At 33.3% G+C, this 14,941-nt stretch overlaps 1 protein-coding gene across 2 annotated transcripts in view; it reads left to right on the forward strand.

Moving 5' to 3' along the window:
- Positions 1–14,941, forward strand: part of LOC126778314 (complexin) — a 297,079-nt gene that overhangs the window by 267,369 nt on the left and 14,769 nt on the right. For both annotated transcript variants that reach the window (XM_050501817.1, XM_050501818.1), the window contains one exon: positions 6,388–6,551. In XM_050501817.1, coding sequence (XP_050357774.1) covers positions 6,388–6,551 — 164 coding nt within the window. The remainder of the gene's footprint in view (positions 1–6,387; positions 6,552–14,941) is intronic.

Here is a 14,941-nt window from a genome sequence, read left to right on the forward strand (position 1 = left end):
GTAGACAGGCGAGTTTCGTCTAACACTGACATAACCTAATTCTGAGGCCGATTGAAATTGGATTTTGCAAGATAACTTTAGGAAACTACACTAATATTACGAAGTTTTCTTATTGAGACTGAGTTATGACAGCTTCACATAATAGTGAGTCATTGAGCGTTAATAGAATAGATTAAATATAACCATATAATAATAAAAACATATATTCAAACTCCGTAAGACATTTTGAATTAAATCTACATGTATTTCTCTTTTTATTTCTTTATTAAAAAATAATAATTAAATTGAGAATCGTGTCTCAAATAACAGTACTTTGACTCAAGGTCAGCAGCTCTTTGTCAATGTATGATACGTGATAAAATATTTAATTACTAAAAATCACTTACACTAAAACATGTAACATACATATATATATATATAAAGAAAAACTTAACACAAACACAACACATATAAAAAGTCCCAAAAATTTTATATTATAAAATATGTAAACATTGCTTTTTATTGTTTATATCTTTTTATGTTTTTAACCATAATGGTTATTTTAATGATTTATCAATTTGTGGAATTGTTATTCTTTATTTTTACAAATACTTATTTTATATATTTTAATTGAATTTTCAATTACAAGCAAACAATCAGCTCATAGAGATACGATCGAACCTGCTGCTGGCAACCCAGCAGCCCGTGCACGGATCAGCTGTTAAGGCTAGATTGGGTTCTTGATATACGTCTATTCTGTTTGAAGCGTGACATCTCTAGTAATTGGAACGTTAGTAAAGATTACAGGGCTCCAAATACGTAAGGATTTGTTACAACGTGAATACATCAATATTAAATAGCACCTACGTCATTTTAGATTTATTCATATTTAAGTACAATATTATGAATTATTTTTATTCTTATAATATCGTTCGTTCTTTCATTAATTATACTCGTAGCTGTTCTCTTTAGTAAGTGGCTAGCATATACTGCTGCAGATCTTTAAAGCCCAGGTTCAAATCTTGATTTGATCTAATAAAAATAATTTTATTTAAATATACTTATTAAAAGCTCGAATTTCAATAATTGAGAGAAGTAACCTGCACCTGTGTTTGTGCATATACTTGTGCGAATTGCCCGCGGTGATCGAAACTCAATCGAAATAATTAGAAGTATATAATAATGTGTGTGTGTTATTTGCTTAAGCGTCAGTAGATATTGGCACTATAAGAAATATTAACCATCCCTTACATCCATTTATGTTAAAAACTAAGATTTTATGTGCCTTATGCATGTGGTTACACCAGCTTACTTCTCACAAACCAGACCACAAAAATACAAAATAGTCCTGCTTAGCGGAAGAATAAGCGATTAATGAGTGTTATCACCAGACGAGCTTGCACAAAGCGCTATCGTGGAGTATTTCAGTTAGGTTTTTAATTGTATATATATAAAACCACTAACTCGTGTCTTTATGAACGTGATAACATCTAATCATTCTCCATTCACACGCATAAATCAATGCAAGTATTTCTTAAAATCTTTGTCGTTTTAGAACTTAATAATGGCAAGGCAATGGCGTATAATAAAACTCAAAGGCGTAGGGAGTTATACTCAAATCGTAGAGCTCGTATAAATATTTTATTGCACGGAACCGCGTCGCAGGAATGCTCCGTTATTACACATTTCAACCCCCATTACCATAGGCACGTCCAGACTCGAACGTGTCGCGTATGGTCGGCAAAAAAATGTCGATATTGATTTGTTATTTTGTGTGTAGATTAAATTTTCTATCTAACTGGAACTATTTTTTAATATTTTAAAAATGATTTCAATTTTAACCCCTTTCAAATGGATACTCCAAAAATACTTTTATCTTATACATATATTCATTACACGTCTTGCTTTATTTTATAATATAAGTTTTACACGAACGATAATATAATTGTAAATAACTAATTTCTATATCTTTGATATTAGTTTTTATAATAGATAAACTACTTTAGAGTATTAGTGTGAATAATAAGTAGACATACATACAAATATGCGGCTAAAATTACGGATAGATGCTTTATATAAAAAATTAAGATTTTTCTGCTGTCTGTACATCTAAACGATATTAAAGGAATTCCTGAAGTATGACGACTCAATTTACTGACGGCAGTTTCAATAAGAGCGTCCATTATACCGCGAGTTCGATTCCAATGATCATGCGAATGACATTTCATCTAGCCTGTGCTGAACCAATAACATCACGAACTTTCGCCATGTTCAATTTAACCGTCGTATCGTATCCTAACAGCCTGTAAATGTCCCACTGCTGGGCTAAGCCTTTCCCTTTTTTTGAGGAGAAGGTTTGGAACTTATTCCACCACGCTGCTCCAATGTGGGTTGGTGAAATACACATGTGACAGAATTTCTGTGAAATTAGACACATGCAGGTTTCCTCGCGATGTTTTCCTTCACCGTAAAGCACGAGATGAATTATAATCACAAATTAAGCACATGAAAATTTGAACCACATTCAGCTTGCCCAAATTTGAACCTACGATCATCGGTTAAGATTCACGCTTTCTTACCACTGGGCCATCTCGGCTGTTTTAATTAATTTAACCGAACACGTATTAATTAAAGATACAAAACAATTTTCAAATCAAAGTAGTATATTATTATTATTGCTAGAGAAATTTTATTATTTACAACAATGTACTCTTTTTTTATAGAATAGGAAGGCGGACAAACATATGGGCCACCTGATGGTAAGTGGTCACCAATGCCCTTAGACATTGGCATTGTGAGAAATGTCAACCATTGCTTACATAGCCAATATGCCACCAACCTTGGGAACTAATATTTTATATCCCTTGTGCCTGTAATTACACTGGCTCACTCACCCTTCAAACCGGAACACAACAATATCAAGTACTGCTGTTTTGCGGTTGAATATCTGATGAGTGGGTGGTACCTACCCAGACGAGCTTAGACAAAGCCCTTCCACCAGTAAACTCGTATTCTTCTATATTAAAAATATATCAAATAATATCAATCGGATAAATGAAACTTCTATACAAATAAATAATATTGAACTGTCTGTTTGTGATTATCTGTCTCTTTTTAGTTTAATATGGCTATTTGCGAATTATAAAAACCAAAACGACATTTTTCTTTTAGGTTACCGCTGCTACATAATAATTTAAATATTTTGTTACGTGTATTATGTAAACGAAGGATTTAGGCGTTATGTAAGTACATAACGCCCGAATCGTTCGTTCGTACGTTCAAATAGTTTTAGTTTCAAAGGATTGAGAACAGGTCACAAACTGAATTCACGATAATATGTAACCAAACAACACAAAATATCTTGTTTATTTATAGGCATTAAAATTATATTAACAATTAATTCAGTCTTCATGAGAACGGGTAAGATAAAAACAAACTTCAATAGACACTTCAATCAAAAAATTAAATTTAAATTACATTTTTCTGCTGACTGTACGTGAAATATGGATTTTTTTTTTCGGGACCTCAAGTCGTCTGAGTCGTAATTAAATATAAGACTCTGAATATTCATTCGGGAATTTGAATAATAATCATATTTTTTAGGTGTGCGGAACTAATGGAATCCCTTTCTAGATCCTGCGGGATTATAACGTCGAATAAGCGAAAACTTTTAATCATAAATAAATATTACTTCAATTAATCCGTAGACTTACGGTTAAATTTATATAGAAGCCCAATCTTTGCAACAATTTTTGATAATGAATAAAAGTTATTCTTAAAACATTTTTCCATGAACATTACTTTTTTTAACAATTTTTAGTTGCTAAATGTTGCTAAGCTTAATCTACAGCTTTTAATTTATTGTCTCTGGATAAATGAGCGTTGTTTTATTGTTTCACCCGACTATTTAGCATTTTACGGATATTACTCATTTAATGTAATTGGTGCAGTCTGTTTATTTTCTTCTTTAAATGACGTATAAAGTAAGTAGTAATAAAGAAACAGACTAAATCTCCCACTGGTCTAAGCCGTGCCATCCTTCTTGAGGAGAAGGATGAATTCCACCCACAGATTTCCATACGATACATAAACACTTGTTCTTCCAGGAAAGAATGAATTGTAACACACAAATTAAGCACGTGAAATTTCAGTTGTGTAAATCAGTGCTTGCTCTTCGATTCAAATTCACGTGCTCTTTCTGTCATTACTGATTTGACATTTGAAAGAAGAAAACACGACATTGGTTTAATCGCCCGCTGAACAATGTGTATGCCGTTAGTATTAATAACGATTCACACACGCACAATTACAATGCCATTACAATATGTATGTATGTATGTATGTATGTATGTATGTATGTATGTATGTATGTATGTATGTATGTATGTATGTATGTATGTATGTATGTATGCATGTAAGCATGTATGTATGTATGTATGTATGTATGTATGTAAACATCATTACCGAAAACGTCAGAACGTCGAATGCCTACAATACTTCATGAGATTGTTATCGATCCCGGTTCATTGAACCCGCGCATAATACATGCAACACCCATAACACTTTGATGTTCCTTGTAATAAGTTGAGTGCGAAAATTTACTAAGCGAGAGAATTGTGCAAGCTTTTGATAATTCTAATTTTTTTTTATGATATGAAAAAACATTTTTTTAATATTGTGTTAAGATTGGGGTTAAAGCTTTCTTCATATAAACTTTCATTAAAATCGGTTCAGTGGTTTAGTCGTAAAAGATAGTCAGACAAACAGAACCTTTCGTATTTATAATATGAGTTCAGACTATACGAAATTAATATCCTGGGACATTTTTCACACACGGTTATCTGATCCCAAACTAAGCTTGTACAGTTTGTACTATGGAAACCAGACAACTATACGATATACCGCATATGCTATTTTTCTTTTGTAAATACATAGTTATATAGACAATTACACCCAGATTCAGGACAAACAGACATGTTCATGCACACAAATATGTATCCTGGGTGGGAATCGAACCCACAACCTCTGACGTGAAAGGCAAGAATCCACCAACCACTTAGTAATTCGAAAAATTAGTTTTGAATCGTATGTCTTTTTTTATATATCTTTGTATGTTCACCGGTCACTTGATAAGGGCTTAAACTTTATTATATTAAGATATGCCCCAAACGTTTATGTTTATCTTTTGACGTCTTACATCACAAACCACGTCGGTTCCGTATTTATACATTTCTTGTAGTAGTTACAAATAAAACGCTTTGATTAAAAACCCAATTCATCGTCCAGCACGAGATGAATTATAATCACAAATTAATCACATGAAAATTAGTGGTACTTGCCCGGGTTTGAACCCACGATCGTCGGTAAAGATGTAAATCTTACGCGTAAGCGTTCTTACCACTGGGCCACCTCGGCTCTCTCGGCAGAAACTTACAACTACTGTATTAAATACAAATTTCATTGTATGTAGTCGCAGTGAACTATATACAATTAAGTTCGTTCGCGTTCTAACCACTAGGCCATCTTGGCTTAAACTAGACACAAAATGAAATCAAGTATAAAAGAAACATATATTCGGATTATTTTGAACAATAATTATTACGGTCGTTATTCTCAGAAGAGTACTTTGCGAAACATATTATACAGGCATATATTCTACGCTTTTCTCTCATACATTATACTCCGAAATTTCATTTCAACGTATAATTTTTTTTCACCAGGCTTAAAGGTTCAAATGAAAGTATGAAAAATAGTCGATCGTTCTCATAATTAAACTGATCGCTTCAAACGAGAAAAACCCGCCAAAGTTTCGAACCCATCAGGCGACAGAAAACCTTTTAAAAGCCATCCTATCGGAAAATAGGCTCAGAATTCCGACGCGTCCGGGCGCTCGGGACAAATGCTTATATTGACGTGTAATGGATTTTTGAATGGCGGCATGTCGGATTCCTTTCGGCTGAATTAAACTGGTTCGAACCGGTCCGAACCGGTTAAAGGCGGATCTAGTTGATCCGAGTCAGTTGCGTGCAAATGCATTGTCGTCTAGTATCGATCAAAATTACCAATGCAATCAAGTTTACTTCGAGTTTAACGATTCAATTGTTTTTACGCATCTGGGACGCTCCGGGGAATTGACAGTTTCAGAGCCTATTTTAACGGTGACGCAAATGAAACGCTTCCGTAATTTTATCGTTTTAAAACCCTTCTCAGTGTTTTATTGCGTAATATTCTTATTTTATTTCAAACTATTACGTTTATTTCTATCTCTACTTAAGCTCGGCGACTTTGTGTATTGTAATAATGAACGTATGGATAATATCTAGAATGTAAATAAATAATGAAATAGGTATATTGACATCCGTATAACCTTGAGATGAGACTAAATCAACAATCCTATCCTTGACGCAGGCGCGGTTGGTGGTGATGGAGATGACAGCGACGATAAGGAGAAGGAAGAAGAAGCGGAACGCGAACGTCAGGAAGCGATCCGTGAGGCTGAGGAGCGACGCAAGGAGAAGCACCGCAAGATGGAAGAGGAGAGAGAGAAGATGAGGCAGGAGATCAGGGATAAGGTTAGTGAGAAATAAAACTAATAGAACCTTATTCTAACGATAATTATCAAAAGGTTAGGTAATTCAATTATAACAGTACGAAAATATAATGAACTGAAGATACAAGATTGCATAATATGTCAGATTCGAAAAAGTCTTTATTTTTCTAACGTCAAGCAATCTGGGATAATCCACTCGTATATACTTATTAGGATGCACTTAGTTATGTACATGTTATATATGAATGAAATATGTATATGAATCAGGCAAATGCTAGTGTTTTATATTAAATTTTTGCGGTGAAAGAAAAAAAGAAACGAACAAGTTTTGAAGCTGCAAATCAAAGTCCTAGATTCAATCCTTGGGTCGGGCCAATAAAAAAGTTATTGTAAGTTATGACTTTAATTCCCATGGCTGGAAACATATTGATACAGCTCTGCATGAGAAATGACTTAATGATTTCAATTTATATACCTGTCTTATGTACTTCTTATTTACTGATTGTCAATTGTCAGTATTATTTCTTTTATATTATGATAACGTTACATATTATTCTATCGTGTGTTGTACACCTAAATAAACCAATAGTTTAAGTAATAAAATTTGCATGACGTTCTATGGCGAATTCTTACGCTCAGTACCAACATTCTAAAACCAATTCGACAATTATTTTATCAATCTATCAACTTTATTATACATCTATCAATATATATTTAGTTTCTTTTATAGACATACAACAAAAATCTGTTTTGAAAGTTTAAATACGATTTTTAATTTACAAAAGCCAATAAAGCCGTTTGAACAATTAAATCAGCGAAAGAGGTCAAGAGTCCTCCTGGCTCTCCACACACGACGGGTAATTCGTTCGTTTCGTCTGAAGAGCCTTTATGTTTCGTGTTCAACACGACGAATGTGTGTACTTTGTGTACTCGATTCAAACGCGATCAATTGAGTTTTTGAAATGAAAATTATTTATTGTTCAACTGTCAAAAAATAAAAATAATCATATCAATATGTCACAAATATTTTTTAAAGTAAACAGTGAATTCATTGCCAAAAAGCAGTATCCATTATTATTGGCGTACAAATATATTTTTTGTAGTAAAAAAATATATAACATGTACAGCAGCAGCAGAAATATAATTATACAGCTTCATTCATTACTTTTATGTTTAGATTAATTACATACATTTACTTCATTTGCCATACGATGGCAATACCTACCCCACAACAAATATTTCCCTCCAAAATTGACTTACTATTATGTAAATGTTTGTAAATTCATTTACCGAATTGTATGTCACGACTAACGAGTCGATTGTACACAGCGATACATAATATCGATGTAACATCGATGCATCTATGTATCGTAAAGCAAGGGTTATCTGAAACTAACTTCGAATTTACGTGCAACACGAGTCGCCCATACAAATTTAGTATGAATTGAAATTTGTATATTCTAGAACAAATTATTGAGCTGTAGGTACGCCGCAGTCACATTTATAGCATAGTATAAAATACTATTGAAAAAATACATCCTCAAATAAGTTAATTTTCGAATTACTAATTTTAAGAAACTTTACCTCTATTGATGTGTGATATTTAATGCATAAATAATTATACAATCTATAATACAAATATAGATTATTCAATAGAAGCATTTTTTTACATACTTAATTTACTCTTTCATAATGTTATAAGAAAGAAGAGGCAAGTTCTTTTGTTCTCTTATTATACAATGTCAAATATACATACTTGTTACGCGTTCATTGTACTAGCCACTTTTAAAATATTCCAAGCTACCTAGAAACAAAGGTTTTATAATTTCTAGTTCTCTAGCTTAAAATAGAGCACATAGCAAAGGCCAAACAGAGCAAAGAAGTACTTCAAAGTAATTTCTTACGTAACGCGCACTCTCCGCCATCTTGCGCTTTGACGGTTAATTTGTGACAAAATGGCGGCCTCTTTAATTTTATTTTTCGCGTAGCAACACTATCCACGATTTAGCTAATCTTTTGCAATATAAAAATACCCGTGTAATCTAAAAAGCTGCTTTTCTTTTTAAATATTAAAGCAAATATGCTAAAAAATCACTGGAGAACGATCATATTTATGAAAGTAATTTACAATTAACTTGTACAAATGATATTCAAACGAAAATTTAGACCGAGTCTTACAAATGTCTAAACGGAGTGGTATGAAGAGCCCTTTTGACCTCCCCTCTCTCCCTCGACACACCGCGCCACAGATCTAAAAGAATGTTCGTGAAAGTTAATTGGAAAATAAGCAAGATACCGGGGTTTCTTTGTCAAGTTGATTAAAATGAGAGGGCGTAAGTTTTTTTTTTATTCGATTATCTCTTAATATAAATTATAAAACGCAAAACTCCAAAGTAGTGTTATATGATTTTGATTATAATGTACTTTATTTCGTATTTATACATCTGTTTCAGTCAATAATTATAAAAAGCTTAAAATATTTAGATGGGAGTCAAATTTGAAGGTTGACTGACTTTTTTTATAAAATAGGAAGGTGGACGAGCATATGGGCCACCTGATGGTAAGTGGTCACCAACGCCCTTAGACATTGGCATTATAGGAAATGTCAACCATCGCTTACATAGCCAATGCGCCACCAACCTTGGGAACTAAGATTTTATATGCCTTGTGCCTGTGATTACACTGGCTCACTCACCCTTCAAACCAGAACACAACAATACCAAGTACTACTGTTTTGCGGTAGAATAAATAAATGACTGTGTGAATAAAAAGTTTTTGACGATCTCACTTTTGTCACGTAGGTTCGGGTTGTGATACAATAGGAGCACAGACTTTAGTATTTATATTTACATTGTTACTTAGCTTAAAGAGATCTGTGAACCCGCAAAAGTAATCCTTAATATTATCTTCTGTTTATTTTATCATTTGTGTTATGACTCCGTTTTAAAATTAGATTTAACGGATTGAAAAATATAAAACATTAACCTTTATTATTAAAAAAAATGTTTTCCACCAGACCAATATTTATTGCTTAACAAAAAATTTAGACGATTATGTATTGAAAAATGAAACAAATACATAAAAAATTTAACTTTTTTATAGTATAGGAAGACGGACGAGCATATGGGCCACCTGATGGTAAGTGGTCACCAACGCCCACAGACATTGCGCCACTAACCTTGGGAACTAAGATGTCATGTCCCTTGTGCCTGTAATTACAATTGCTCACTCACCCTTCAAATCGGAACACAACAATACCAAGTACTGTTGTTTTGCGGTAGAATATCTGTTGAGTGGGTGGTACCTACCCAGACGAGCTTGCACAAAGCTCTACCACCAGTGAATCGTAAGTTATTGAATTGATTTGCTTTTTGCTTTAATTTGATTAAAAATCTGTTCTTACGATGCTAATTTGAAAGCTCGTTTGAACGCCTATGTGTTATATAAAAATATTATAGATCCACTTAAAAATTGCACGAGACAAAACACTGTCAGCGGTACAGATAAATTGTATGTTTTGAAAGAATATGAGACGGACTCGTAAGCACTTGCCAAACTTGTCCTCCCAAGTAGAAGGCCCCCGCCCGCCGCTGACTCCGTTACTTACCAAAGGACCCATTAGGCGACACTAGTGTTCAAACGACGTTCTAATAAAATTTACTCGCAATTAATGCGCTAGTCAAAGGGTCCGATAATTTCGTAATAACTTGCCGTGTGGCGCCAGTTACAGCGGGAAATTTCATTATAAATTCAATTTTATTTGATAGAAAAGTTCTTGTATGGAAGCTGTATGCCAAAGTTACGTGAAATGCTTTTTTTCTAAATCTAATACTATTTATGATTAACTGCTGATCAAATTATAATTTGATATTTCTTGTAACACTGGATTCTCAACAACACAAAACCCTTGTGATTCGCAATTCCAAAATATAACATTAAATAAAAAGCCACAACCATTTAGAACCAAACATCATGTTTTAACGTGCAAAAGTATATGTGATTTTGTCGTGTATTGTTATGTATAATTTGAAGACAAATGCTGTAACCATTGAAAACATTGCTATCTGGTATTAAAAAAAAGATGGTCTTATACATACAATACATATTGTTATATATTTATTTTCAATTAGTTACTTCGACTAATTCGAGAAATTAATAATAAAAAAATTCAAATAAATAATATTGTATTCTATATACAAGCCATGAGAATTCATTTGTACACCATAAACATTAAATTGAAATTACATAAATGTTGCGTCTACACGAGAATGATACATATGTAAAACCAATAACCGTCTCCCGTTCCATTCAATTTGCTGCGTTCGTGACGTCAATATGATCGTGATCTTATTATATATATTGAGAACTTGGACCCTTTTTTTGAATTTCATTTCGCGTTGCCAAAATAAAATGAAAACGCGGAATTTAAATCAAATATTCTTTTCATAAGACTTGCAGATGTTTATCTATTGAAGTCCCTAAAAGTTATATCGTCACACTTTTAATACGATGATGATAATATTTTCCTGACTGATTTCAGCCAGCCAATCTCAAGAGAGATTAGCAAACTGCGCACGATATATGATATTGCACAAAGGTAACCACATAAGCAGATTCACTCTCTATTCCCTCACTCATAATCCGACGGGAAGGCAATCTGACACGACCAGGAAGAGTGCAGGGCCAACGATTTTACGCGCTTTCAGAGGGATGGAAATGCACACAATTGCAACTTCCAATTCTGGGCTTCTACTCAAAATCTTCGACAGGAAAAACCTTTTATGCCCGATCTGGGGATTGACCCCAGTACTTCCGGATGTATAGCCTTATATGTTGCCACTGAAAAAATGAGGCAGTCAGTTTTTTTTTAATATAAAAATATAATTATGTTTACAGTAATTACATTTGTGGTAACCTCGTGGTGTAACGTTCATATGTCCCATCTCGGATCCGGCAAATTAATATCTTCGTTATTTACGATCACTCTTAATTTTACAATTTTATTTCGCAAATATCCATTCCATAAAATACACTTAGCATTTTATTAATAACAATGAAACAAAACAATTTCTTTTACCTAAGATTCGAGCAACGATAATTTTTTTGTATTAGTATTCAATATAATTTTCTGAAACTTTTCCTTATAAGGAGAAAGTTGAGACCAATAAGTGTAAATTATACCAATAGCTGTAAAATATCAAAAGGTGTAAATTATAATAATATTTTTAACATTGGCGTCAAACCCGGGCGAGCACCACTGAATTTTCATGTGCTCAATTTGTGATTATAATTCATCTCGTGTTTGACGGTGAAGGAAAACATCGTGAGGAAACCTGCATGTGTCTAATTTCATTGAAATTCTGCCACATGTGTATTCTACCAACCTGCATTGGAGTAGCGTGGTGGAATAAGCTCCAAACCTTCTCCTCAAAAGGGAGAGGAGTCCTTAGCCCAGCAGTGGGACATTAACAGGCTGTTACTGTACTGTTACTCTTTAATATTGAAACCATAAATACAAATATATAGGCTTGTATTCAAAATCGGTCTGTATTGATTACCAGTTTTACAAAAAAAAATTGAACGCCAAATTTGGACGCTAAACGGAATTTTATTGGATCGAGAAATTACTTTCAGCTTTGCGTAAGTACGGTCGAACACGCATAACACTTTCATGGGAATATAGCCCTACGGATTAACGATCTAAAACCGATATTCGGTTTAAAATATTATATTGTATTTTTTTAGGTCAGTAACCATGTAATAAACCAAAAAGGGCGTTCGTTCGTTGTATGATTTACATCCAAATTTTATATGAAACTCGTAAAGAAAGTCGTAAATTCCAAAATTTTAGTGTAAGTCTAAAATTTAGGTCATATCGCCTGACACACTCATCCGTAACTCGTGGCCACGTTGAATTATGTAGCTCTTCAAGTCGTGTCAAATTTCCAGTAAAACCTAAATATAATTTATCGTTGTAGGCTTTCGTCCTTATATAATCAGCTTGTGCACCAATTGCATAGAACTTTGTCAAAACGTCAGACATAATTAAAAACTAATATATAAAAAAATAGTCGTCACAATCAAGTTAACTAAAACATTTAACTGTGTTGTATTGGTTGTACGAGTATGTTGTTATATTCGGTTAAGGGCTCTTATAAATATCCAAAGTGTGTTTCCTCTTTATATACAAAACTGCTTTACTCAAGGCTCTATTATATACAAGTCTATTATCAAGCTAATGTTTTGTATCCCTTGAAACAACTCTTTAAAAGTGCTATCCAGTACACGTTGAGGTCACTATTACAGAAACCATCACACAAGTGTAAACAACGGACCAAACCCATAGAATACGATACATTCACTATATTTTATATGTTAGACTCTATTAAAGTTTCATTTATTATTTGTAAATGGCAATGCAATACAAAATATTACGAAACAGAAGTTTACATATTTCGATTTCTACACGTATACGTAGATAATAAATTTTCCTTTCTAAAAGTACAAAAATACTACGCTTAGCGTTATCCACCTTAAGAAACAAGAGTCGTTTAATGAGGACAGTCGTTCAAACGTACACTAATTACAACGACTCTGTTCCACTGCAAGTGGGGCCCGGCCCTACAATTAAAACTTAGAAACTCACTAACTTAGGGCCGCGTTGTGACTTCGGAGAAATTATCAAGTACTTCTGATACGATTTCGTTTGTATCACAAAGAATGTCTTCAGATATCAAAGATTATTACTTTTTTTTTATGACGTCACCGACCTATGACTATCGTGTTTTGCATAATTTGCAATTTGCTTTATTCTCTGCCATAAAGCTTTACATTCAATTCAATCATGTAACATAACAATTCAAAAGTGCTTATACGAGCCTACTTGAATAACAAATATTTTCAAAATTGTGACGCCAACCTGCAAAGAGTCGACGTCATAGATACTCTTATCGTTCCTTTTGTCTGTAAAGAACATCCAATTGTTTCTTTAAACGATTTATAAGTCGTTCCATTGATAAATCTTCATGTATTAACACATTCGTTCAACGGGTCCAACTCACTCAAGTGTCAATATAAATAGTTCACATAACACAAACTCGTTCGCGCCGAGTGCGTCACACGCGACACTCCGACAAACAAACAAACAAACACTATTAGCACGAGCAAACATTTTAAGGAAAGGTTTTAAGAAAACGCTTAAACTCTCGCTAAGTATCCGCTAAGAAATTGTATCTTGTATTTATTACAACGTTGAAAGTATTTTAATGTTAATATTATGATTCGCTTGGTGGTAGGGCTTTGTGTGAGCCCACCAGGGTAGGTACCACCCAATCACCATATATTGTACTGCGAAATAGCAATAGTATTTTCGTGTTCCGGTTTGATGGTTAAATCAGCCAGTTAAATGCATCCACAAGGGGGCTTAATATCTTAGATCCCAAGGTACGTTGCGAATCGTCAATGTAAGGGATGGTTCATGTTTCTTGTGGTGATAATGTCTATGAGAGGTGATGACTTCTTATCATTGTGGCCCATTTGCCAGTCCGCGTACGTGTTTGAAAAAAAACGTATTTTTTAATATAATATTAGTTATGTATTCGTAATTGAAAACATAGTAATGTGAAAATATATAGTATATTTTGCGTGGTATTTTGTATAGAAAAAAAATAGGAATATAAATAGGATATATATATATAACGCAAAACGTGACTTCTTTGAAATGAAATTAAATGTAGCGTTGTGTACTGCTATTTATTTATTCTTTAATATAAATAGACCGGAATCAAAAGTTTCTAATGTACTCGTATTGGGGCTTAAATGTACGTTCTATTATGTGTATACTAGATAATAATTAATTACTACAATAGCGAACTCCTATAAATCTTGAACAAAGCCGTAAACTACAATTCATGGTACTAATTAATTGAAACCGATTCTCATTATCAATAGATACAGATATAGAATTATTGAATTATAATTCAGCCAGTAGTTATCGTGGCTAGTCAAATAGGGTCCACTCATCTATCCTGTCCCCTAATACTTTGTATTGCTTTGTGTAGGTTGAAGGGTGACAGTACCAGGGTAATAGCAGACACAAGGATATAATGTCTTAGATTTTATAATTGACAGTGTCACTAGGTGTACATTTATTTGTTTGCCGTCCTACCATAAATAAAATAACACGTTTATAAAGCAGTATTGTAATTTTTGACATTCCTAAAAGATTATGCTGTTATAAAAAGAAAACGATATATCCTATAATAATATCCTGGGACATTCTTCACACACGGCCATCTGATCCCAAATTAAGCTTGTACAAAGCTCGTGCTATGGAAACCAGACAACTGATATACTACATATACTACTTTTCTTTTGTAAATACATACTTTTATAGATAATTTCACCCAGATT

The sequence above is a fragment of the Nymphalis io genome, chromosome 25 (assembly GCF_905147045.1).
Source record: "Nymphalis io chromosome 25, ilAglIoxx1.1, whole genome shotgun sequence".
Lineage (NCBI taxonomy): Eukaryota > Metazoa > Arthropoda > Insecta > Lepidoptera > Nymphalidae > Nymphalis > Nymphalis io.